The 23,686-nt window shown below is 46.2% G+C and overlaps 1 protein-coding gene across 1 annotated transcript in view; it reads left to right on the top strand.

The window, feature by feature from the left end:
- Window positions 1-23,686, top strand: part of Slit3 (slit guidance ligand 3) — a 588,206-nt gene that overhangs the window by 406,682 nt on the left and 157,838 nt on the right. The window contains exon 6 of the mRNA XM_032913200.1: window positions 22,226-22,297. Coding sequence (XP_032769091.1) covers window positions 22,226-22,297 — 72 coding nt within the window. The remainder of the gene's footprint in view (window positions 1-22,225; window positions 22,298-23,686) is intronic.

Below are 23,686 nucleotides of genomic sequence, written 5' to 3' on the forward strand. Positions count from 1 at the left end.
AGGGAGACAGCGACTGCGGCTGTAGCTCACACTCTGACACCGAGTCCAGTGTGCTCATTACCCAGGCCTTTGTAGCTCCGAATTTGCCACTGCCTGGGTGGGCGTGTTGTCGGAGGGGAGGTCCCATTCCCGACAATGGGTCCTGGACTGAAGGGAGGAGTGTAGATCACAGCCTGAGAACAATGCCTTTCTTTCAGTCACGCTGAGGTTTTTGTTCCCCTCGAACAGTGGAGGGTGGAGGACCTCTGCTTTTCTCAGGAGTCTGTCCAGAGTTCCTCCTCGTGAACACCCACCGGCTGCGGACGGAGTCAGGTCCACATGGAGCGGATGCTGGCACCGTAGCAGCACCTTGGGAAAACAACCCCACTGGGCTATGAGCTGCTGCCATCTTCCTGAGGCCAGATTAAACCAGACACCTCACCGGGGCAAAGAGCCTTTCAAAAGGTCCGATCACGGCTGCTGTGACCATACATGGCACATGCACCCATTATCTCAGGGCGTGGGAAACTGAGGCAGGAGGACTGCATCAAGTTTTAGGCTAGCCTGGGCTGCCTGGGACACTAGACGGGGGAGGGGGTCTGTCTTTCTCATTTTTGGCTGCTCCACCATCATTGTTTGTTTTACTCTTGGGGTGGGGGGAAGGCAGAAGGACTCCTATTTTGACTAGGGCTGAGAAAGTGTTTGATAGGGAATGAATGAAGCCATCCAAAAACGCGAAGCAGGAGATTTCAGACTTTTTTTTTTTAAAGTGAGCAAAATATAAGCACCCACATGGTGAAAATGAAATAAAACAAAAAGTACATTTAAAGATCTGAAAATCATTTACCTGTGCACATATGGACATGAGGGAAAGGTGGCTTCATTAAGGCATAATCTACCTTTGATTTTTTTTTTTAAATAAAATGAAAACGCACCCATTTTTCCCAGGCTGTTCAAGGCGTTTCACAAATGGGCTGCCCTGAAGATACCGATATCTTTCGGGAATGTTCTCTGATCTACCTCACAGTCCACTCCTTCCCCGTGCAGGGACCCTGTCCCTGCACTCATTCATTAGCGGGTTCCTTCCTTAAACAGAATCATCTACTGTCCTGACTAGCTCACGTCTTACACTTAGTGTGGTCTTTCTGAGTTTGCCTCGCACTGTCTGTCAGCGGTTCACGTTTATGGCTGAGCGCCGTTCCGCTGTGGGAGCTGCTCCCACGTGGCCCACCCACACTTCTGTTGATAGGCACTTAGGTTTGTCCTAAGTTTGGGTAAATTATGAGTGAAGCTACTGTGAGCTCACACAAATGTAAGTCTTTACGTGGCTGTTTGCGTTTCTCTAGGGTAAATAGGGCTTTTTTTGCTTTCTTTTTTTAAGTATTTCCTCAATAAACATATATAACAATGGCACCAAATATCAGAGTAGGAAAACCCTGCACTGTGTCTCAAAGTTCTAGAAAACTAACCTAAGTTGGCAAGGAAAGCCTTAATCAATATATATTGGTCATGGCTCCCTTGATTCTAGACAGCACATCCAACTTCTTCCCTTGAAATGTGGAGGTGATTAAAAAAAGGGTTTTTTTTTTCCTTTTCTTTTCCTTGAATGCTTGGGAGGAATTTAACAGCACACTGAACTGAGAAAGCAGAAGGCAGCCTTCGACCCCGGCAGCAGCAACCATACACTTGTGTAACAGCTAGCGGCTGCATCCATTAGACACAGACCCTGCAAGCCGTCTACTTAGTTTTCATAAATGTACATTAATATCCTCAGAAGGCCCGGTGTATAGACGATCTGTCATCATCGGTAGAGAAAATGTCTTAGGAGCCACCAGAATCCTTGTCGATGGGACTCTAGGCAAAAGAGCAGCAGCGATGTGGTCATGCACTCCTTGGTCTATGGCAGGACATTTAGACAGGACGAGGTAGATCATCTGCTTGGCACAGACAGCACCCAGAGTCCACACGTAGGTGAAGGCGGTGTGACGTGGTCAGAGCAGACCCGTGACACTTGGGCCAGTGGGATCTGCAGCCTGCAGTTCTACAGTCTGGGGTTGAAAACATTGCTGGGGGGGAGGGGAAGGAATGTGTCTATGCAAAACACATATGGGATTCTTCCTGGTTATTTTCCAAGCAGCCTAACCATGACTTATACAGTATTTACGTTTATTTGCGCATCGTGAACAGTTAGAGGTGATTTAACGGTCAGGGGACTGCGTGAGATGACGTTACTACTGCGCCATTTATGTATTCATGTGGTGAGCATTGCAGGTTTGGGAGAGAGCCGCTGGACCTGTGTTTGTTCTCTTAGCCTTTTATACGTGTTAAAATGCGTGCGGACAGATTCACGGGGAGCCTTTGTAATACCTTCTGGAAAGGCAAACTTTGTAACTAGGGCATGGACAAGGTTCACTGTCTTCACTGTCTCCTCGACCCCAAAGCATGCTTTTAGCACACCTATCTGTATATACGTTAAACCGTTTTATTTATTTTAGCCTAAAGGAAGGCAACATTCCTATTCCACCCACTTTGCTGGCATCAGTGCCCACCAGAGCTCAGAAGCCACTGAACCGGCTGTACCCAAGTCACCCTGGCACCACTGACCTTTGTAACAGGAAACCGAGGTCCTCGTCATCTTCGTAAGCCTAACCACAGCCGAGGTGTGGCTCCCTCTTTTCAATGAGGGGAATTATTTCTATTCCACAGGCCTCTCTGATTGTGGCCTTGACCAACCCTGAAATATCTCTCAACAACGAATCACCAGCAGCCAACCCCCATGACCTTTGGAAAATGAATTTGCTTGCCGTTGGGCCGGGACCCAGTTCTCCTGCCCAACTAAAATGTCAATTAGATCACCACTGGATACTGCTTTGTCTGTTTAAGTGTATTCAGCTCACAGATCTGTAAATGGTAAATGTTTGCTTGTGTCTTTCTTAAAAGGACACCACACCCAAGTTCAGCATATGTCCCTGGCTCTACATTGGCTCCTAGGGACAAGGAGACTTATGGGAAAATACACACGCAGAATCATCGGGCAAATTCAACTTGGTAACAGAATGAATGGATGTTGGTCACAGTATGTCTCCTTACCTCCCAGCCCACACTGGTACCAAAGCCAGCCCATGAAGGAGAACGTGACTTCCTTTTAGGGACTGTGAGGGATGTGTAGCTGAGTGGCGGACTTTAAGCCCCCAGCATGAGCAGTAAAGAGGACATTTTGTGTGGCAAATCTTAGTTCTGACCTGCTTTTGGAGTTTTGCATACTCAAAAAACGTTTAGGACAAAGGAATTGCAACACAAAGACTTTTCTAAGATTGCTCTTTAAGCCAAAGCCTGTGTTCCCTTTAATCCACCCTTTCTCTCCCGTGCCTTATTTTAAATATCCCAACGGGTTCCTTTGACCGTAGACGTCACCATAGATGTGTTGTCCAGCCACATAAAAGACAGAGCGCAGAACCCAATTTCACCCCAGCCTCGCAGGGTAGGGACTGGGGTTAGGATCTCTTAGAGCTCCATCTCCCATCTCTCTGCTGTCCCCAGGCGCTTACGGTCAGAAGGGCTTACCGATGTCCTGCTCACTGAGACACCAACACTCCTGGTCCTGCTGTCTTGCTTTGAATATTAAGAGGCTAACTCATCCTGCACCTAGTCCATCAGACTAGATAGACTTTCTATATCCTAGGGCATCTTAAATGGCGACTGCCAGTGAACTTCTCTTTGGGTTCTTGGGAAGTTGCTTCACAGTATTCATACGCTTCCTGTGATTTGAACGGCCCTTCCTAGATCAGCTAGCGATGGCTTATCTCCAGCATTATGGGAGGAAGAAATCTAGGAGAGAGGCGTGACTCGGTGGTAGGGCATCTGCCTAGTACATGTAAGGCCTTAGCTTCGATCCCCAGTAACACACTTACACACACACACACACACACACACACACACACACACACACACACACACACACACACACACACACACACACACACACACACGCATTAAGAAAAAGGACTTCGATGTAGACATGCCGATTTCTCTAGTTGTCATGCAGAAGATGAATCTTCTTGGTGAGCTACCAATCCAAGACCTTTTTCTGGAATTAGTTCCTTAATGCAATTAGGTTTCCAAAACTGACTTCTTCTTCCCTTGCCGTTTTCCTGCCGAAGCATTCATGGGACCTGCTTTTATGGTAAATGGCTTGGCAGGCGCACAGATCCTTTTTACTGCAAGCCAGTCCTTCTGCCTATTGCGTTGCGGGCCTTAGAATTCCCCTCCGTCTACTGACTCACAGACTTAACAAGCTAGAAAGGGTTTTAAGAAATGAAGCACATGGTCCAAATTTCTCCTTTACAACTTAAGAGATTAAATTTGCCCAGGACTATTCAGACGGTCAGCAAGCACCAGGCCAAACCGAGGCCTCCTTTGTTTTCTGGTGTTAACTCATAAAGGCGATGGAACAGTGACACAGAGAGGCCAAAGCCATTGAAAAGAACATTCGTTATTAGTGACAGCCTCCATAGAAAAGGGGAGCCCAGCATACTGTGCAGGGATGTGGTGGGACGCTCCGGGAGAGGCCAGGAGAGACGCAAGAGTGTGGGTTACAGCTTTGATTGGGGTTTCCACTGAAAAGCTAGGCCAGGCGGGGAAAACAGCCCAGGACTGGGTGGTTTGGATCATTCTGGTGGGGACAGAGGTGTGGGTCTGGTCCTGAGTGTGTGATACCTGGCCCACCTGGGGCTGATTTGGAAGTGGGGGGAGGGAGGAAATACTGGCTTACTCTGTGAGAATTGTCTGGAGGGAGGGGTTGAGAGCGCAGGGTCTGTATACGAACAGGGGCTGGGGAGCTCACCCTCAGCCGTTCACTACTCTAAGACACTAGCTCTATTGAGAGGTATTCTCCCTGCCAGCAAGCCCCACTGTACAATTCCAAGCCATCACAAAACACAGAAAATAAAAACTCTAACATCATCTCAAAAAGTCCCCAGGACCCTCTGAGCCCCTAAATCTTACCATGTAGAAGCCCAAATTAAATAGAAAAGGCCAAGCATACCCAAACTCTGCAACATTTCAGACTCAAAGCTACAGGTTATCGTCATGTACAACCTTAGGGTTTTGGTTTTGTTTGGTTGGTTTTTTTTTTCCACACTTTTTCTCCCCGAGACAGTGTCATTAGAGATTAACAGCCCAGGCCTGACTTCCCTGTTGAATGGCCCCTTAAGATTTTTAAGCAGTTTCTCCTTTCCTCTGAGCCTCACTTTCATCTTCCTCTGGAAATACTGGACTCAGAAACAAAGATGTCTGGTTGTATCTGATACCATTATACTATGAGTCTACTGTCACTGTCACCCATAGGGCTTGGGTCTTCTTTAACAACACTGAAGCTCATGTTAAGGCAGGGTGAGTTATTTCCCTAGTTAGCTCCCCGTCAGTCTGACAAAATACCCAAGGTGCTTAACTCGTAAGTAGAAAGCGTTTATTCTGACGGATGGTTCCAGAAGGTTCCACAAGTGCCTGCCTAAGGTGGCATAGTCCCATCACTTTGGGTCTCTGGTGAGGGCAGAGCATTGTGGTTGGCACATGTAAAAGCAAACAGCTTTCCTCCTGATCCAGGAAGCGATGAAGCTATTGGAAGTCCCCGATGACCCCCCTACTAGACTCTGCCAACTGAAGCAACCTCCCAACGTTGTCACTCTGGAGGTCAAGAGCAAACACACGGATGGACGTTTGAGAACAGCTCATCCAGACCGAAGCTGTAATGACTTACAGACAGACAGCTTAGTGGGTAGATAGGCAGGTGGGTAGAAAGGTGTTTCCTAAGAAATCTCCGTGTTGTAGGTGAAATCCAGGCTCGGGAAACGAGCCCAAGGTCAGTGAGTCCTTAAGAAAAGAAGTCCTGTCTCCATTCCGTCTTCTCTACCTTGTGCCACCTCAAGCCCCCTCCAAACATGAAAATGTCATCTTCCCCCGCACACCTTCTGATTCCTTTTGGAATACGTGAGTCGAGAAGGATGACCAGAGCCATCGGATCTCAAGTTGGGCAGATACAGAGCCTGAAAAAGTGACTGTCAGAGCTCTGCCATTCACTCTGGGTCTCTAAGTGCTCTGTCAAGCTTTAACTTGATTAAAATTGAAAACCCCATTGCTTTGAAAACCAAACGCGAAATCGAAATCCCTTTACCCAGCGCGCTTACATTCCAAAGCCCGGGTTCATGGATTACCCCCCCCCCCGTTAATTTATGCCATCTTCGTGCCATACATTAATTTTGAATATATTTGTTGAAAATTTCCTGTAGCTTGCATTTATGGTTGTCAAAGGGGCTTTTATCTTGAAAAAAATGGTGCCGGTTTTAATTACAATTCTAAATAGCTTCATAACCATCGTGAACCCCGGATTTACATCATCTTTATGACAGCCGCGCAATTCCCACTTTATTGATTTTGTCATTTGCTTCATTACGGTTAATGCAAGCCCTTTGTACAGAGACAATTCTGGGCTGCTCTCTTCTTGGAGGGGTTAGTATAGAACATCTTGACGGACACAGACCCCCATCCCCCACTCCCTGCCTCCACCACAATGCTGACCCAAGCGGGGGAGTGGGGGAGGCAAGACGGGAGACATTTCCAAAGTGGCAATCTATCACAGGCAAAGGAAATGTTAGCTCTGATTATCCAACCCTTTCCTCTGAGCAGATGCACCCACACTTGTCCGTTGGGAAGCCCTGGAGATGGTGTTCTAAGTGGAGACATCCTAAGCCTCGTTTACTGTCTGTTTAGAGAAGACCCACAGTCACAGCCACCACCTAAAACATTTCACATGTCATTTTTTTGCTCCCAGCCCAGACAGAGGTCTAGAAACCAGTGCAGTTGGGGATATGGATAGGCAACGGCCAAACTGAGACTGACCTCAGTATGTAAATGTCCAGGAAAGCAAGTGAGTTCGCCAGGATAGAAATGGAATGACCTTAAATAAAAAGAAACTAGAGCTGGGAACACTGAGTATAAGACGAAACAGTATGTCTGTTTGAAGCCATCATCTATGAGCTTCTGAATGCCAGGAACAGTTAGGGGCACTAAAAAAAACTTCTGGGAACTCAGTAAGTAAAGGGAGTCGTCATGAGGGACGTGACCATGCTCCCTTTGGCAGCGCATATACTAAAATTGAGGGATGGGACCTATAGACCCAGGCTGGACTGCTATATAACTGAATTTCTCATTTTTGATACAGAAATAAGGATTTTTCTTGCCCAGTTTCTGCTTGGAAGGACCTACTTCCTACTGTTTCCCAACCAAGACCGGTAGGGTGGCTCACCGCCTGCTAGGGTATGAATGTCCAGTCAGTTTTGCGGGAAGAACAGAGTGAGTGTACACTTCTCTCCAGGTGTGGGGTGGTCCTATCTCACGAGAACGAGGGCAGTGAGCACGTTTGACGGCTTTTCTCCCTTCTGCATCTCCAGAACTTCTCAGTGGAGGGCGTCACCAGGAGCCGTTCCTCACTCCTACAATCCTCTTTTCCAAGTATTCTAATGGATGGGAGTCCAGCCTCGGCTTCCTAAAACGTGCTGACTTACTGCACGGCATTCGAACTGTGGGTGCTCTTCCAAAACCTTCCACATGAACCACGGGAAGAGAAAACACTGCTCTGGGAACATGGGGGAACTGGGCAGGGAGACTTTGCAAGAAGGGATTAGTAGCCTAAGTACTTGTTCAGAGCCCCCACAAGCATGCAGAAATATGAAAGCTGGTCTCATCCGCACTCTGGGTTCCCAGTAGGTGTTATGGGGGACAGAGTGGGGCTTCTGAGCCGTGTCCTTTTCCAGGAAGTAGTAAGGAAAACGTTAATACCACATCCATTTATACTCCAGTTCTCTTCCAACCTACTGTTCAGGCCTCCAAGGCATTGGAGCAGCCTCGGCTTAGCTGTTCCAAACAGGAGGAAGCTCCCACTTCCATTCTTGCTCCGCACACTGCATTAAAAATAAGATCTAGCTCATCGCAGAGGACCCAACCGCAGAGTGAGAAAACACCCCTCATGTGCACACAGGGGCTTAAGTGGGAATTCAGGGTCCTGGAATGTCACTTCTTCAAGGGGCCCCAGAAGTCATCTGTCTCAAGAGACGTTTCAGCCCAGAGAAGGCCACAGCCCAGCGAGGTGAAAGATTCTTCAGCAAACTGCCTGCTTGTGGGTTTGTTTGTGGTTGTTTTGGTTGGGTTTGGTTTGTTTGTTTCCACTAAAGGCTGTCACCTTTGATTAAAAATGAGAGTGCTAGCACTATACACACACACACACACACACACACAGAGAGAGAGAGAGAGAAAGAGAGAGAGAAACACAGAGAGAGAGAGAGAAAGAGAGGAGAGAGAGAAACACAGAGAGAGAGATACAGACACACACACACAAAGAGAGAAACACACACAGAGATACAGAGACATATACAGACACACACACACATGCACACACAGAAACAGAGAGAGAGAGAGAAACACACATACACACAGAGAAACAGACACACACACACAGATACAGACACACACACAGAGAGAAAGACAAACACACACATGCACGCACATACATACACACACACAGAGACAGAGAGAGAGAAACACACATATATACACAGAGATACAGACACACACAGAGAGAGAGAGAGATACAGACAGACACACACACAGAGAGAGACACACACAGATACTCACACAGAGACACAGATACAAACACACACACACACACAGAGACAGACAGACAGACACTCACACAAAGAGACATACAGACACAGACACACACACACAGAGACACATATAGACACACAGACATATCCACAGCCAGTGCCTTCTGCCAGCAATGGCCTGCTTGCCCTTCTCTAGAACTGAGAGGAGCTTGTAACTCCTTCAATCCTGCCGAGGCTTCAGGAAAAACTCATCATAGCCCCATGTAGAATCAGCCTCCACCGGAGTGAGGGCATCCAAGGAGGAACCATTTCACATAGCATCATGGTTCCCCCTGTTTCTCTATCCCTTCGTTCTATTTCAACATTTTAAAAGAATCCGTTTCTCTGGGTGGCGATGGCACACACATTTAATGCAACCCTTGGGAGGCAGAGGCAGGTGGATCTCCATGAATTTGAAGCCAGCCTGGTCTATAGGCTGAGTTCTATGACGGCCAGGTCTACGCAGAGAAACCCTGTCTAGAAACATGCCTCCCCCACCCCAATTTTTTTCTCAGCTTGGTAACATTAATGTGGCTGCTCCTGAATTCTAGACAAACTTGGAGAGAGCCTTAGGGAAAGGACTTGTCAAACTTTCCCTCAAGCCCTGTACGCTATCTCTTCCTCCAGGGTCTTGTTTGCAGGCTCCTGGTCACCTAGACTAGGGGCTAGGCAGAGATTTTCTGGTCACAGGCGCTTTTCCCTCTGCCCTGACAGTAACTGCATCCACCCCTACTGTCCATCTTCCCAGGGAAAGGAAGCAAAGAGCCAGCCTGGGTGAGGGCAGAGCAGCTGCTTCTGAAATGCAAAGGGAATCTGCTGAGTTATCTGGGCTGGACACTGCCGGTGGGGTGGAGAGGGGAGGCAGCCGTGTAGAAAATGCAAGGTAGTGGCTGGTCCTCCACACTTGGCTTGGGAGTCTAGCAGGCCATCTTCTAGAGTCCTGCCTCAGTCCCCCACCCTCACTCAACCCCTGCCTCTCTGTGTGTCCGGTCCTTTCTGAGTAAAGAGTGACTGGCAGTGTCCCCAGAACAAGCTAGGAGGAAAGCAGTTTTAAAATTGCTCTAAATAATCCCCCAAAGTAGGTAGATTAAATCCCATCCTCGTATTTCTCTCCTGGTTCTCTCTGATCTTTGTGTGCTAACATACTTCTGTTCACACCCAGACAGAAAGGGTTTGCTGTCTTGTTGAGCCCTGGCAAAGGCCTATCCCGGGCTCCCCTACTTCTCCACACAATATTATCACAGGGAGATGACCCTTGTGGTGTGGTATTGTACCAACACTCCTCCTTGCTGTGGAGTGAGCTTCTCAAGGTAAAATCTACACACACCTACAAACAGGAAAAAGAACATGTTAAACTCACTGTATGGCTTAGGCATGGGATATCCGCTTCTAAATGAATCACTTGGGAGCGCACAGCTCAGTGAGTCAGTGAGATGACTCAGCAGGTTATGAAAGGTTCTTGCCACAGAGCTGGATGACCTGAGCCAGATTCCCAGGATCCACTCAGTGAAAGGAGAACCGATTTCTGAAAGTTGTCCTCTGACATTCAGAGGACATGCACACACAAAACAAACAAATAAATAAGTGATTAAAATTTTAGCAGGGTGGTGGCAACACATACCTTTAATCCCAGCACTTAGGAGGCAAAGACAGACTCATGTCAGAGTTTGAGATCGGCTTGGTCTGCAGAGCAAGTTCGAGGACAGCCAGAGAAACCCTGTCTCAAAACCAACCAACAAACAACCAAACAACAAAAACAACAACAAAACAAACAAAAAAACTAAATGTAATTAGAGTAAAACTCAGCTTGTTTTTAGTTAATATACTTATAAATAATACACAACCATCATCTCTCTCTAATGCCAAAGTATTTTCATCTCCCTGAAAGGAAACAGTCTACCGTTCATTTCTCATCTCCTTCTTACCCCAGCGTCTGGTAATTGCTAGTCTGCTGCCTGGTCCTTTGTGTTTGCTTAGCGTAGGCATTTCATGGTAGTAGAACCAAACAGTACACTTTTTCATGCCTGGCTTCTTGTCTTCTATAGAATGTTTTCCAGGTTCCTCCATGCTCTGGGGCATGCGACATTGCCTCATCCCTGTTTAAAATGGTTCAGTAATACTCCACAGTGTGCATGCTACAGTGTGTCTATCCATCTGTCTATGGGTGGAGGTGTGGGTTGTTTCTTGGTTTTGGGTATCATGCTGCAATGAACAGTTATGCACAGGTTATCGATTGAACACCTGTTTTCCCTCCTTTGGGCTGGGGGAAAGACTCTCTGGGTCATGTGGCAGTCTTTTTTCCTTTTTCTTTCTTTCTTTCATCCATTTTTTAAGGAAACCATCACACTGTTGGTTTCGCAGCTGCACCATTCTGCTTTCCCACTGGCAGTGTAGCTGGACTCCAGTATCTCACATCCTCACCGAGCACCGGTGGCTTCCCCGTGGCTTTCATGATAGCAGTCTTAGTGATCTAATGTAGCATCTCCCATGCCCCCTAAGATTTGTACCAACCTCCTGCCTTGTGCCAGCCACTGTAACTATAGTCCAGGTAGGGCAGATACAGTCGCCAGTGATTCTAAATATTCCTCATTCCTTAAACATAACAGTAACTAAAAGGAAGCAGGCCTTTTCCTGGAGTGTTTCAATTCTGAGTTTTAGCTGGATTGAATGTAGTTATCAGTGCCACCCACATTGCTGAGTTTTGACCACACTTCCTCCCCACCCCCGCAGTTAATTACAGAGGCCCTGATATCCCCTTACACGGAGCTTACAAGACATACTTTAATTGGCTTTTGCTGTCACAAAGATACCTCTGAGTGATGCCGTGCTAATGGTCACTGACCCCCCAGTATCGTACTACACGATGTAGTAAGAGCCGTGAGGTAATTTCAGGACCTGTGGCTTATGCACCTTTGGAAGACAAATGTGTAACACCCCTCGGGGAGGGCATACCCAGAAAATACAAATCAGAATCTTTGCGATTTACAACTTGCCTTGGTGGCGGCCGAGGGGGGGCGGTGAGGGACACGGCAAACTATTTCTCTGAGCGTGTCCTGCTCCTACCCTAGAAAATGCTAAGCTTCCCCAGGCTAGCTGGCACTGGAGTTGCATCATAGCCTCCTGTTTCCGGCCCTGACCTTATCTTCAGCCATCAAAGGTAGCAGAGGTATCTTCCCAGAAAATCTAAAAGTTAAATTGATATCCAGGGATCTAATTGAGCAACACAAGGAGACTAATGGGGAATAAGTGAGGGGATCCTCCCCTTTCTACCACCTTTTGCATGCTTGTAGGCCAATGACAGTAACCGGGTTCCAGAGACAAATGCCAAGACCAGACCCTGAATTTCCCCATCTGTCCCTTTCCAGCCTTCAGTAACAGAAAGCCCATGTAGTCGTATTATAGCTATAGCACCCCCTCTCCCAATAGTCGTATTATAGCTATAGCACCCCCTCTCCCAATTTGCACTTTGAACGTTGTGGGTCACACGGAACAGCATGGTAGATAAGCCCGAGACTTATCAGGAAGACTTATCAACCTTCCTTGATCAGGAAGGTTGGGTTGAGCTCCTTGATGCTGCTATATATCTGTGAGCTTCAGGTTACCTATGTGTTCACAGGTAGTCCAAGTGCTCTGAAATAAGCATCTGAATGAAAAAATAACCAAAGGATCTTGGGACTAAGATTTATTTTGCCTAGGTTTGTATGTTTTTTTAATAGAGGATGTGTGCTTTAAAGATGTCCTTGTCTGCCTGTGCTCCACAAACAGAGGAGCTGGCAAGGAGGAGCAAAAGTCAAGCACAGAAGAAAGTGTTTGATTTGCTCAGAGAAGTGCACTGGGGAGGAAGCAGTTCCATGCAGAGGATGTTACACTGTTTCCATGCAGAGGATGTTACACTGTTTCCATGCAGAGGATGTTACACTGTTTCCATGCAGAGGATGTTGCACTGTTTCCAGGAGAGGATGTTGCACTGTTTCCAGGCAGAGGTTGTTACACTGTTTCCAGGCAGAGGATGTCACACTGTTTCCATGCAGAGGTTGTTACACTGTTTCCAGGCAGAGGATGTTACACTGTTTCCATGCAGAGGTTGTTACACTGTTTCCATGAAGAGATTGTTACACTGTTTCCAGGCAGAGGTTGTACACTGTTTCCATGCAGAGGATGTTACACTGTTTCCAGGCAGAGGATGTTACACTGTTTCCAGGCAGAGGTTGTTATACTGTTTCCAGGCAGAGGTTGTTGCACTGTTTCCAGGCAGAGGATGTTACACTGTGTCCAGGCAGAGGATGTTACACTGTTTCCATGCAGAGGTTGTTACACTGTTTCCATGCAGAGGTTGTTACACTGTTTCCAGGCAGAGGATGTTACACTGTTTCCATGCAGAGGATGTTACACTGTTTCCAGGCAGAGGATGTTGCACTGTTTCCATGCAGAGGTTGTTACACTGTTTCCATGCAGAAGATGTTACACTGTTTCCAGGCAGAGGATGTTACACTGTTTCCAGGCAGAGGATGTTGCACTGTTTCCATGCAGAGGTTGTTACACTGTTTCCATGCAGAGGTTGTTACACTGTTTCCAGGCAGAGGATGTTACACTGTTTCCAGGCAGAGGATGTTACACTGTTTCCAGGCAGAGGATGTTACACTGTTTCTAGGCAGAGGATGTTACACTGTTTCCAGGCAGAGGATGTTACACTGTTTCTGTCCTAGAAGCTGCATCACTTCGCATCTTCAGGAGTAATGAACACACCTAGGTCCAAAACCAAGTTCAGAGACATTTCTGCTCAACACTCTCTTCTGTAAAATAGGGACCGTTGTGACATTGGTTCACTACTTGATCCCTAAGTTAATAAAGGTTATATGCCATTATTGTGACCACAGTGGCTATCCAGTGTATACTGTGGATTACAGGGAGTCTCTGCATACACACTCAAGAATACTAAGACTAAGAAATTCTATGCTTGGGCTAGAGCAATGGCTTAACAGTTAATTGCACTTGATGTTAATTCTGAGAACACAAGCTAGGCTTACACATCCGGTAGCTTACAACCACATATAACTCTGACACCATCTTCTGACCCTGACACGCACCTGAGATGCACATGGTACACATAGATACAAGCAGGCATACACATATGTGTACATAAATACATACCGATAGATGGTGTACCATTTGAATGCTTTAGGTATGTGGCCCATTACTTGATTGATAATTAATTAGAAACAGCCATCGCAAATGAGGTTAAACTTTGCAGTCACTCTCCTTTAGTACATCTCCCCCATGGGATTCCAAATATGTCACCGTATTGCCATCATTTCTTATGAGGGGAAAAAAGTGCATTTTCTTTGATGTAAGTTTTTAGTGGCTTCTTGAATTTCAATCTCCTAACGGCTGAGGAAGTTTGAAGAGCCCGTGGTCTGAACCACTGGCCTTGGTCCAGAAAGAATATATTGAATATCTCACATAATGGATTCTTTGGACTGAGATGGGGAAAGGAGGGATAAACGGATATGCTGGGATCGCAGAGGAGTCCAAGTAAAATGAACAGGATTTTTTTTCCTTAAGAACTCATAAGAAATCAATCTCAGGACGCAGAACTTCAGAGCAGAAAGAGACCTTAGAGGTTACACGAGAAAAAATGGATGCCTTTATTTAATAACATTAGTTTTAAAGCAAATAAAATTAAACAAAGCCAGAAATACGTTTCCAGCACATGCACATTTCATTACTCTAAGTCTCACAATGGCCTTTTGGCTGAACACTGTCATAGCCATCTCTCAGAAACGGAGATTTGAGGACACAAATGCCAGTCTCTTAGTTTCCACATCTAAAATCACATGAGCTCTGGCCTTCCATTAAAAGGGGGAAAAATGGGTGTCAAGCATTGAGAACTTACAAAGGGCTTGTTAGAATAAATTGGGAGATGCAGATAAATTCGGATATGCACCGATTTCTACGTGAATGAGCTGAGTAATTTGTTTAAAAAGGAAAACAGTCTTTGATGGTCTAGGGATGCAATGCAAACTTAATGCACTGTCAGGGAGACATCCGTGGCTGTGGTGAAGCATTGCCTTCAATCCTGAGTGATGCTGTTTACATCCAACGTGAGGGCAAAAAACCACAGCCTCTTGTGCGGACACCAACATGGCGTCCAGGGAGAAATACCTCCACTCTGGCTCCAGTTTGTTAGCTATAGTCTCGGGGGCTGGATCTGTTCACTGTGCCCAATATGAAATTTCTGAAACCCCCATAGGGTGAAAAAAATTGCCTGACTACCTCACTAGAGTTCGTGATGGTTGCTTTAGAAAAAGGAGTGGGAGCAGGTATACAGAAGTGTAGCTCGCGCCTGTTCACAAAGGTTCGTTTCTTCTACCCATTCCTCCCCCCTCCCTCCATCCTGCGCCTTTGCTGAGGACGAACCACAGATGGTTATCTCTCAGAAGTGTGTAACTAGGGAAACCACAGACCTGCCCCAATCGCTATGGAGACAGCCGTTTATTTGTCCAGCCTCTGAGTATTCATGACATCAGCAAGGCCAGTGAGTAAAACACTGATACATCTTACAAAGAAACTCGAATTCCCAATCCGCTTGAGAGGAGCACAGTGTAACAATTGAGACACCTTCAGGTGCCGGCCGGCCTCGCCTCTCAGTGTCTCTGCACAAAGAAGTTCATTCTGTATAACATAGTGAGAAGCCTTTGGGGGGTCAGTGGAACCAAAAGCAAGCTCGTGAATCCAAATCCAACTGATGCTTCAGAGACCAAGTAGGGGAATAATGCTTTGAAAATGAATACCCTCCCGGTGGACTCTGCCTCAGGTCCCAACGGAATGGAGAGCCACCATGTGCATGCCTGCAAAGTGCCATCACTGTGTGCCCAGAACTAATGAGTCCTCCCAGAATAGGATAGGTAGAGTCACAGGCAAACTGTGATGCCATAGCGACTTGGCCAGCCTTTGGTCCTGATAGAAAGATGACCACAGGGTCTTGGGCTGACGTGAGACGTGAGCCTTAAAGACATTTTATAAACAGCAGCCAAGCCTTTTTGGTCCCTCGATCTAGGACGTCAAACGAAGCTCTCTCATTCTGAATGCGGCCTGTTTTAGATGGATGTGCTTCCTCTGTGTGTTACTGCTGCTCCTTTATTTACCTGGAAAGGACAGAGTCTGTTTCAAAATCAAGTTCGACAGACACAAACGAAGCAGGGGTCCTGCCTCTTCCCCCTAGCTTACCCTTGATGCTGCACTGGTTTGCAGAAATCCCCCACTTGGATTCTTCAGTTCCATTTCATTTGCCGAACACCCCTGTATAGGAAGATTCCATACACAGAACTAGAGTTATTGATATCTCCCAACGACGAGTGAGGCCCCTCTTTGTTCTTCAAGGTCAGGTGCGCCTCTTTGCTGCCAATCCATCAGCAGTGTTTGTGAGAGCACAGAGCTTACTTCTAGAAGCATCACCTACGTGGACACGGTTGTGCTCCTGCTGAGAAGTTGCATATGTTGAACAGCAATACGACACGATGCTCGCTAGAATAGATCTCTCTCCCATTCTCGACTGTGTTCCAAGCAGGCGATTGTGATCAGAAAGCCTAATTAACCCGACTCCGTCCCTCCCTCACAAAATAGGTTTGGTTGGTTGAAGCCGCTGGTATGATTAGCAATCCGTGTCCTAAGTAATTCTGCACGTATATAATGTCAGAGGTCTGTTATCACGTTGACTCTCTCGTAAGATAACGTTTTCATGTGCATGTGTGCGCGAGTGAGAGCTTACACCTGTACATATGTATGTAGGAGATACAGGCCTCGAGTTGTCAGTTTACAGACAGGGATCTCTGCGGATACTTAAATAATTCATGGGTGGGTAAACAGATCTATATGCATGTATTCCTGGGTACGGTGGACAAATGTATTAAGTGTGTAGAATGATAGATTCTCCTCCCTTTGCTCATGTCATTTTAATGTGGAATTACTGTAGCTCCTTAATGATGAGAAGGGGTGACAATTCATTAGCAGATTGTGGCTAAGATCAAGTGTTTGATTTTCCTACAAAGTGTGACCAGCACTCAATTATACGAGGTGTGTGCATTTCTTTCTAATGCATTTTTTTCCTTTTGCCAGTTAAAATAACCTTGAGCTCTATTAATTTTTGAAAGAGCTGCAGACAAATGCTTCTACAATGTGTTCCCCTATAAGGAGCTTTATGATGTTAAGAGTCATTTTTTTTTAAAAAGTGCTGCTAGATTTCCTGTTCTACTTAAAGGACAAATAGGTAATAGTGAGAAGACAAACAGGGTGTCAAGGCTCTTCCTGTCTGGTCCCCAGTCTTGGTTTATGAAAGCAGGATTCCCACAAAAATTTCTTTTTGTTAGTTGTAATATTTTTTTTCTCTTCGGCCTGGAAAAGAAAAGTATATGGAAGATATGCATATATGAACATATATTGCAAAAACAAATTCAAACTACTTTGGACTTTTAGGATTCTACAATAAAGATGGTTGCCATGCAAAAAACCGCAGATAAGGTAAACCACCTTGCTATTTTCAAAAGCTATCCTGTACTCCATTCTGTATTTGGGTACCTAATGCAGTCTGAACTGTTAATGCTGTGACCACTTCTAGGTTAGTTACGTGCTAGATCCCATGGCCACGGACTTCATTGGCTTCCTACTAATGCTTTCCTTGTGAGTTTTGTACAGAAGTCCTTTGCTGGTTTCGTACGTTTTGCGAAGGTAGTTCTGTTCAAAACACAGCCAGTGGTGTAAGTCCAGAGGATGCCCAGCCTCCGCTGCCTTCTTTCACTTCACACGGGATGACTGCAGCGAGCGACTGGCTGTAGTTCTGAAGCAGAACACGGCTGCTGCTTGCTGTTGTTTGGGGACCCTGGAGTGGGAGCGCCTTCAGGCTAAGTTTCACCAACCATTTGACAAGATGCTGGGACACCCCCTCCAACAGCTGGATGAGCCCTGGTGTGCAGACCTGGCATGTACAACAGGGAATTCTAGTTGATAATTCTATTCTTCTCCCAAATACCAAAGCCCGTTTTCTGGAGGTTTCTATTTCCCAGGTATTTCTCATGGGGACTCGCAAGTCTTAGAGTTTTCTTACTCTTTTTTTCTCCCCCTTTCTTTCTTACTTTTTGTGGCTGCTGTTGTAGGGTCGGGTGGTGTTAATGTTGTAGCCAGCTTTTTCTAACTCGCACCTCTTTTAAGGATTTACGCACGCTTTGTAAAAATTGCTGAACTGCAAAAAAAAAATAAAATAAAATGTTTCTCTCCTGCTCCAATTATGAAAGTTGAAACTGCAATAATTCGGAGAATATCACTCGCAGGATCAGGAATTCTCACGGACGTGCTAGCGCCTGGTCTGCCACGTGAAGGGATTATTTTAAGTCCCCCCACTCGTGCTGGCTTTCCTTCCTAATTTGTTTATTTTCTTTTCTCAGAATATAAAAAAAAAAAAAACTCAGTAGTCAGAGCCTTGCTCCCAGGGAGTCTGGGCTTAGTCCTTATCTAGCGATTTCTTTCTAAATGGGCCCTGGTACCATTTTAGCATCGTATTGTTCTCTGAAATGGAAGCTTCCTGGGGAAATAAGAATGGTTAATTTAATATCATGAAATGTTTGGGGGCTTCTCAGCCGATTCAGAGACCAAGGAGTGCAAATCAAATTAGGTGTGCTGTATAGTGAAACAATGGAAGTTACCTCCGAAAAGAAAAAAAAAATTCCTTTTCCTCTTCCACCCGCTACCTTCCTAGACTTCCTAGGAAGACCGCAGAAATCTCATAGTATCTCACAGTTCTTTCTGGGGATCCCTGCCGGGGACTAGGGTGCCTGGGCTCTGTGTCTCAGGAAACCAAGAGGTGCTAAGCTGTGGACGGGCTCAGAGGGAAATAATACTTAGGCATGGTCTCTTGTCATAGCAAGGGTCACAGGGCCCATGGCTTAGCAAGTTGTTCCCACGGAACTGTGCTAAGCACCAAAAGACACCTTAGCAGCCAAGAGAAATAAATCCACTTCTCACCGCCTAGGAAGAACAGGGGCAGAACCAGGCGTGCTTAGTGAGCTCTTACTGCTCACAATTAGAAAGTTCTTTCTGCCCAGGCCCCCTAAGTGACAGTATGCTTGGCATCCTGTGAGCTTTTCTCATTCCTTTTTTTTTAAGAGGGTCTTTAAGTGAAATCTTTTCAAAGGCGTGATGCAGCCCTTTGACCAGGGAGCTCAGAACGCACAGCTGCAGCCTCCAGCATACTGAACTCCCAGAAACAAACAGCTAAATCAAACGCATTGGCTACCAGAAGATTCTCTGCGTGTTTACTAGTCCTCTGTTCCAACATCGACAAAGAAATGCTGGGCTTGCGTTTTGTTTTTTTTTTTTGCCCCACCATTACCCCCTCCCCCCTTATGTGCTTTAGGACTTTGATGTCTCTGAGTTGTTAATTTTGGAAAGAAAATGGCAATCTAGGGATGGCGGGATGGTTCAATGGGTAAAAATGCTTGATACCAAGCTTAATGACCCAAGTTCAGTCCCCCAAAGCCCATGTTGTTGAAGACAGGATCAGACTTACTCAAACCGTCCTCCGACCTCCGCACCCATTCCCTAGAATAAATAAATAAATAAATAAATAAATAAATAAATAAATAAATAAATAAATAAGGGTAAAGGAAAGAGACATCTGTCTGAACAAGTGAGGCACCTGCTCATTTTGTTTGGGGACCCGGTGTTTACATGGGGACTGACTGTGAACTGTTAATGGGGCTTTTTGTGAACCCTCTGATGCTCAACTCCATAGAGCTGTAGTAGCAGGAAGGTGGAGTGGGGGTCGTAGTCCCCCACTGACCGTCCCTTCAGGCAGAGCGCCTCCAGAGATTTAATAACAGCGCATCTTGAGCCTGGCCCCTTGACTAGCGAGGATAGTTGGGATACAGGTCCTGTTTGGCTTATGCGTTGGAATGAAAGGACGACATCTCCATGATAATAAACATCTTCCGGGCAGGCACACTTAAGCATAAATATTTTAATCTTTGATCCGTTTCACATGTGCTAAAGTAAGCTAGGAAACACACCCGCAGAGATGCTTATATTGCATTCCCTCTTATGAATAAACAAATAAGTGTCAATTTGTGCCTCCCACGGAAAATACTTAAACATCACACAATTAATAATGTATCCAACCCCTCTGATGTTGCCTTCAATGATCAGGTCCTCTTGTCCACACCATTTTGTGACCTGGGCTTCGGGACTCTGACACCACATAGAGTGCAGAATTTTATAAACCATTTTAGCCCTCCCCTCCCCAAACTTTTTAATTCTCTTTCTACCATTCTGTGGTGGGGGTCCCTTCCCCCACCTCTTATTTCTATAACTTTCTCTTTTCTCTTGAAGATTTCACCCCCCCCCCATGGTGGGGAGGGGATCTGTACATTTAGAATCTCCTCTTTGGAGGGATGGACACTACTTTGCAAATCCATCCTCTTGCAAGATGCACGCACACGGTCAGGTTCACCACAAACCGCCATCTCGCCACAGGGCATTCCAGTCTGATGACTTAGATATTTTTCTACTTGGGCTTATGGTATGGGTTTTTTTGTTTTTTGTTTTTGTTTTGTTTTGTTTTTTGCCAGATTCAGCATATCCATTGAACAATTTTTTTGGAGCTCAAAGCCAGCCCTGCCGAGTTTCTGCTTGGTAAGGTTTGGCGGCCTTGACGGGGAGCCGAGGTTGATTCATTGGCCTTTAAACTGATGATAAGTCTGGGATCTGGGCAGTGAGACTAACACTGCCCTAATAGATCCGGGGTCCAGAAAGTGGCCGCCCCAGTACAGATCGGAAATATCAGCAAAACTGTGTGAAGAACGGCTCCAGAATGATGAGGGCCTGAGGAACCCAGGAGGTCTACGTACGCCGGCATGAGCCAGGACTCGGAACGCTGGGTGCAGAGCTCATCACATCAAGGGCGCTCCTGCGTTCTGAGACTCGTGTCTTGGTTACTTTCAATTCTGGACGTGATTTATTTTAAGCCTCGAACCGTGGTGACTGTCTATCTGGGTGAGGCAGTTTCGTAAGACCACTCGTGGTCCCTGACACCGCGCGGGAGCTCACATGCATTCAGAGCCCTACACCCATATACTTCTGCTATGATCCTAATGATTTAGTTTCAACTCTTCCTTTGGCAAAAAGTAAAATAAAAAATAAAATAAAAAGCCCCCTTGTGAGGGTTTACCAAATGATAGTTTGACTGTGTTTTGTGGAGAGCTGATTTGGGATTTGTTAATGGAAGTAGCAGAGTAGAATACCAGCCGTAGGAAGTGACTCACCTGAAAGGGTTCAGTCTCCATGGGGAGAGTTAAGTACAGCGACACTTTGAGCCTCTCCCCAACTGTGGTGTCCTCTGCAGAGGACAGTAGATTGCTGGCTGCTGCTGGTCACTTTTTGTACAAGATTCTCTTCTGTCCATTGCCATTTAGGAAATGAAACGAATTATATGTAGTATAAGTTTAGGTGTGGTTATAATAAATATCCCGATTTGTTACTTATCCAATAATAGACATTTTTTTTTGGCTCAGAAAACAAACGAACCAACCCCGATGTCTGTATATTACTCCTTGACTAAAATCCTTTAGTCCTTAACTGGAATGTGTATTAGTCAAGGCATCTTTGAGAAAGACATTATTTTCCAACACTTAGGACGGGAAAGGGAAATTAAAAGGGAATCCTAAAGTAGGTGCATTTAATCACACACACACACACCCATTTAAATGTAAGTGGTGCATCTTTTAGGCAATAATGATATTCCTTTTAGTTCTCCATCACAAATACCCCCATCAATGAACTTCCTTAATGCTGATGATGGTGGCGCGGTTTGAGGGAATCTGTATTTACTCGGAAAATGTTCCCATAGAATGACCTACCAGATGGGCCCCTTAGCAATGCATGGAGACATCAAACTACCACAGACGTTTGGTGCTTAGAATAATAAAAAGACTATAAAATTAGATTAGTTGAGTCTAATTTGGAATTGGTATATTCCCTACGCACCCTCACCGCTCTTGGGCAGATAAAGCCTTGAGATTTAGCGCTGTGTCAAAGCAAAGACTGTAACTTCCAGTAAAAGGGAGCCGAGGGAGAGGGGGGGAAAAAGCATTCTGGGAGGTCGCGGAGGGCAGAGCAGTGACCTCCAATGATTTACAGGCCTTTAGCTTAATGAAATTGTTTCAGTGACATGACAGTAAGAGCTCGTAATGGATTGGATGCCCTAATGTAATGAAATTACTCCCTTCTGCCTAAAAAAAAAAAAAAAAAAAATGCGCAATTAATATTTACTGAGACCTGACAGCCTTTGGTGCGCTCGCCCGTGTAGTTCCCTCAGACAGTCAGAGAGAAGAGACGGAGCAGCGTGGCAGACAGGCTGGCTCTGCAGGAGCTCCTGGCAGGGACAAACAGAGCCCCGCAAGGGGTGGAGGGACAGGCGCTTGGTGGCCGGGGAGCCGGCGAGCCGCCCAGCCCCTCGCCGCTGCCCCTGCTTATCCTTCATGCTCCCCCTTGCTTTCCCACAGGCAACTGGACAATAACCACATCAGCTGCATTGAAGATGGAGCCTTCCGAGCGCTGCGCGATTTGGAGATCCTGTGAGTTGATTCTGCGATTGCTGCCTTGTGTGTGTGAGAGAGTGGGTGCGTTGTGCGGAGGGGAGAGGGGGGAAGCGTGTGTGTTGTGCGCGTAGGGGGTCCTTGTGGGTGCGTTTCTGGGTTTTCTGCTGCAATGCAATTAAAATTGGGCACCGGGAGATCCCTCCGGCTTACCTTGCCCAAAGTGTTCGCAGGCTGCAAAGTGTGATTTCTCACCTGCTACAAACTGGGGTTCCTCAATCGGCCGTTTCTCCCATGCTCCAGCCGTATTTGGTGGAGCAGACGGCCAGGATAGCCCCCCCAGCATCTGTCTGTGTATTCAGAGAGCAGCTATTTGAGCGTGGACATAGAGGGAGGCAGGTTACAGGTCTATGGCCAGTGACAGAGGGGTTATCACCAGAAGGTGAGTCAGAATCAGCCAGAAGCAGGGAGGGACCTTGGCACAGGACAAGGGAGAATGAGAGGCAGTCTGATAAGGTCTAGCTATTGCTACTGCGCCTGGGATCTTATCTCGGGCTTAAATTCAAACTTTAAATAGTAACCTTAAAGTGGTAGGGATGAAAAGATGAGAGGAGATACTCCTTCCTTGTAATCCTACCCTATAGATCTTGTGTAGAAACATCACACACACACACACACACACACACACACACACACACACACACACACCCAAGACTGTCCTTCTGTGTCTTGGATTTTTCACTTGCTCTAACTAAAGAAACCTGCTTTCTGGAGAAAAGTCACTGAAGGGTCATGTTGGGGTCATGCGACTAAAGTTGGATTGTGTTAGAAAACAGTTTGATTGTTCTCCCCAGCAGCTTCCCTGCTCACTGCCCTTGATGTGGGGGAGCCTGGAGAGGAAGCAGTAAGGCGTAGTAGAACTTAGGTCAGGGGTTATGCGATTCAGTCCTTGTCCTGCCGCTAATTAGCCGTGTGACCTTGGGCAAGTCTCTTTGGCTCTGGGAGCCTCAGTTTTCTCTTCTGTAAGATAAAGGAGTTGATGGCTCTAACTTGGGAGTGACTTGTGCTCTCCAAAAGCTGCAAAAATAATTACAGTGGAACCATTCCAGCTTCAGAATGATAAGAGAATAGGATGGGTTGGGTTGAGCATCCTTGGGAAATTAAAAAGAAAAAAAAAAAGAAAACTACACAGTCAAGGGTTTTCCTGTGTCCGTTTTCAGCATAAAACCTAATGCCAGATGAATGAATGAATGCGTTAAAACGTCCCTTTGTACATAGAGGAAGGTGCACACACTTACGTTCCTTTCTACCTGGAAGAGGCCAGCACTGGGTTAGAAAGAGTCCCCTCCACCTTGCCAGGCAGGAAGGTGATTCTAGGAGGAATCACGGGAAATCTAGAGGATGCTGATGCTGCAAGCTACTTGAGAT

The sequence above is a fragment of the Rattus rattus genome, chromosome 9 (genome assembly GCF_011064425.1).
Source record: "Rattus rattus isolate New Zealand chromosome 9, Rrattus_CSIRO_v1, whole genome shotgun sequence".
NCBI classification, from domain to species: domain Eukaryota; kingdom Metazoa; phylum Chordata; class Mammalia; order Rodentia; family Muridae; genus Rattus; species Rattus rattus.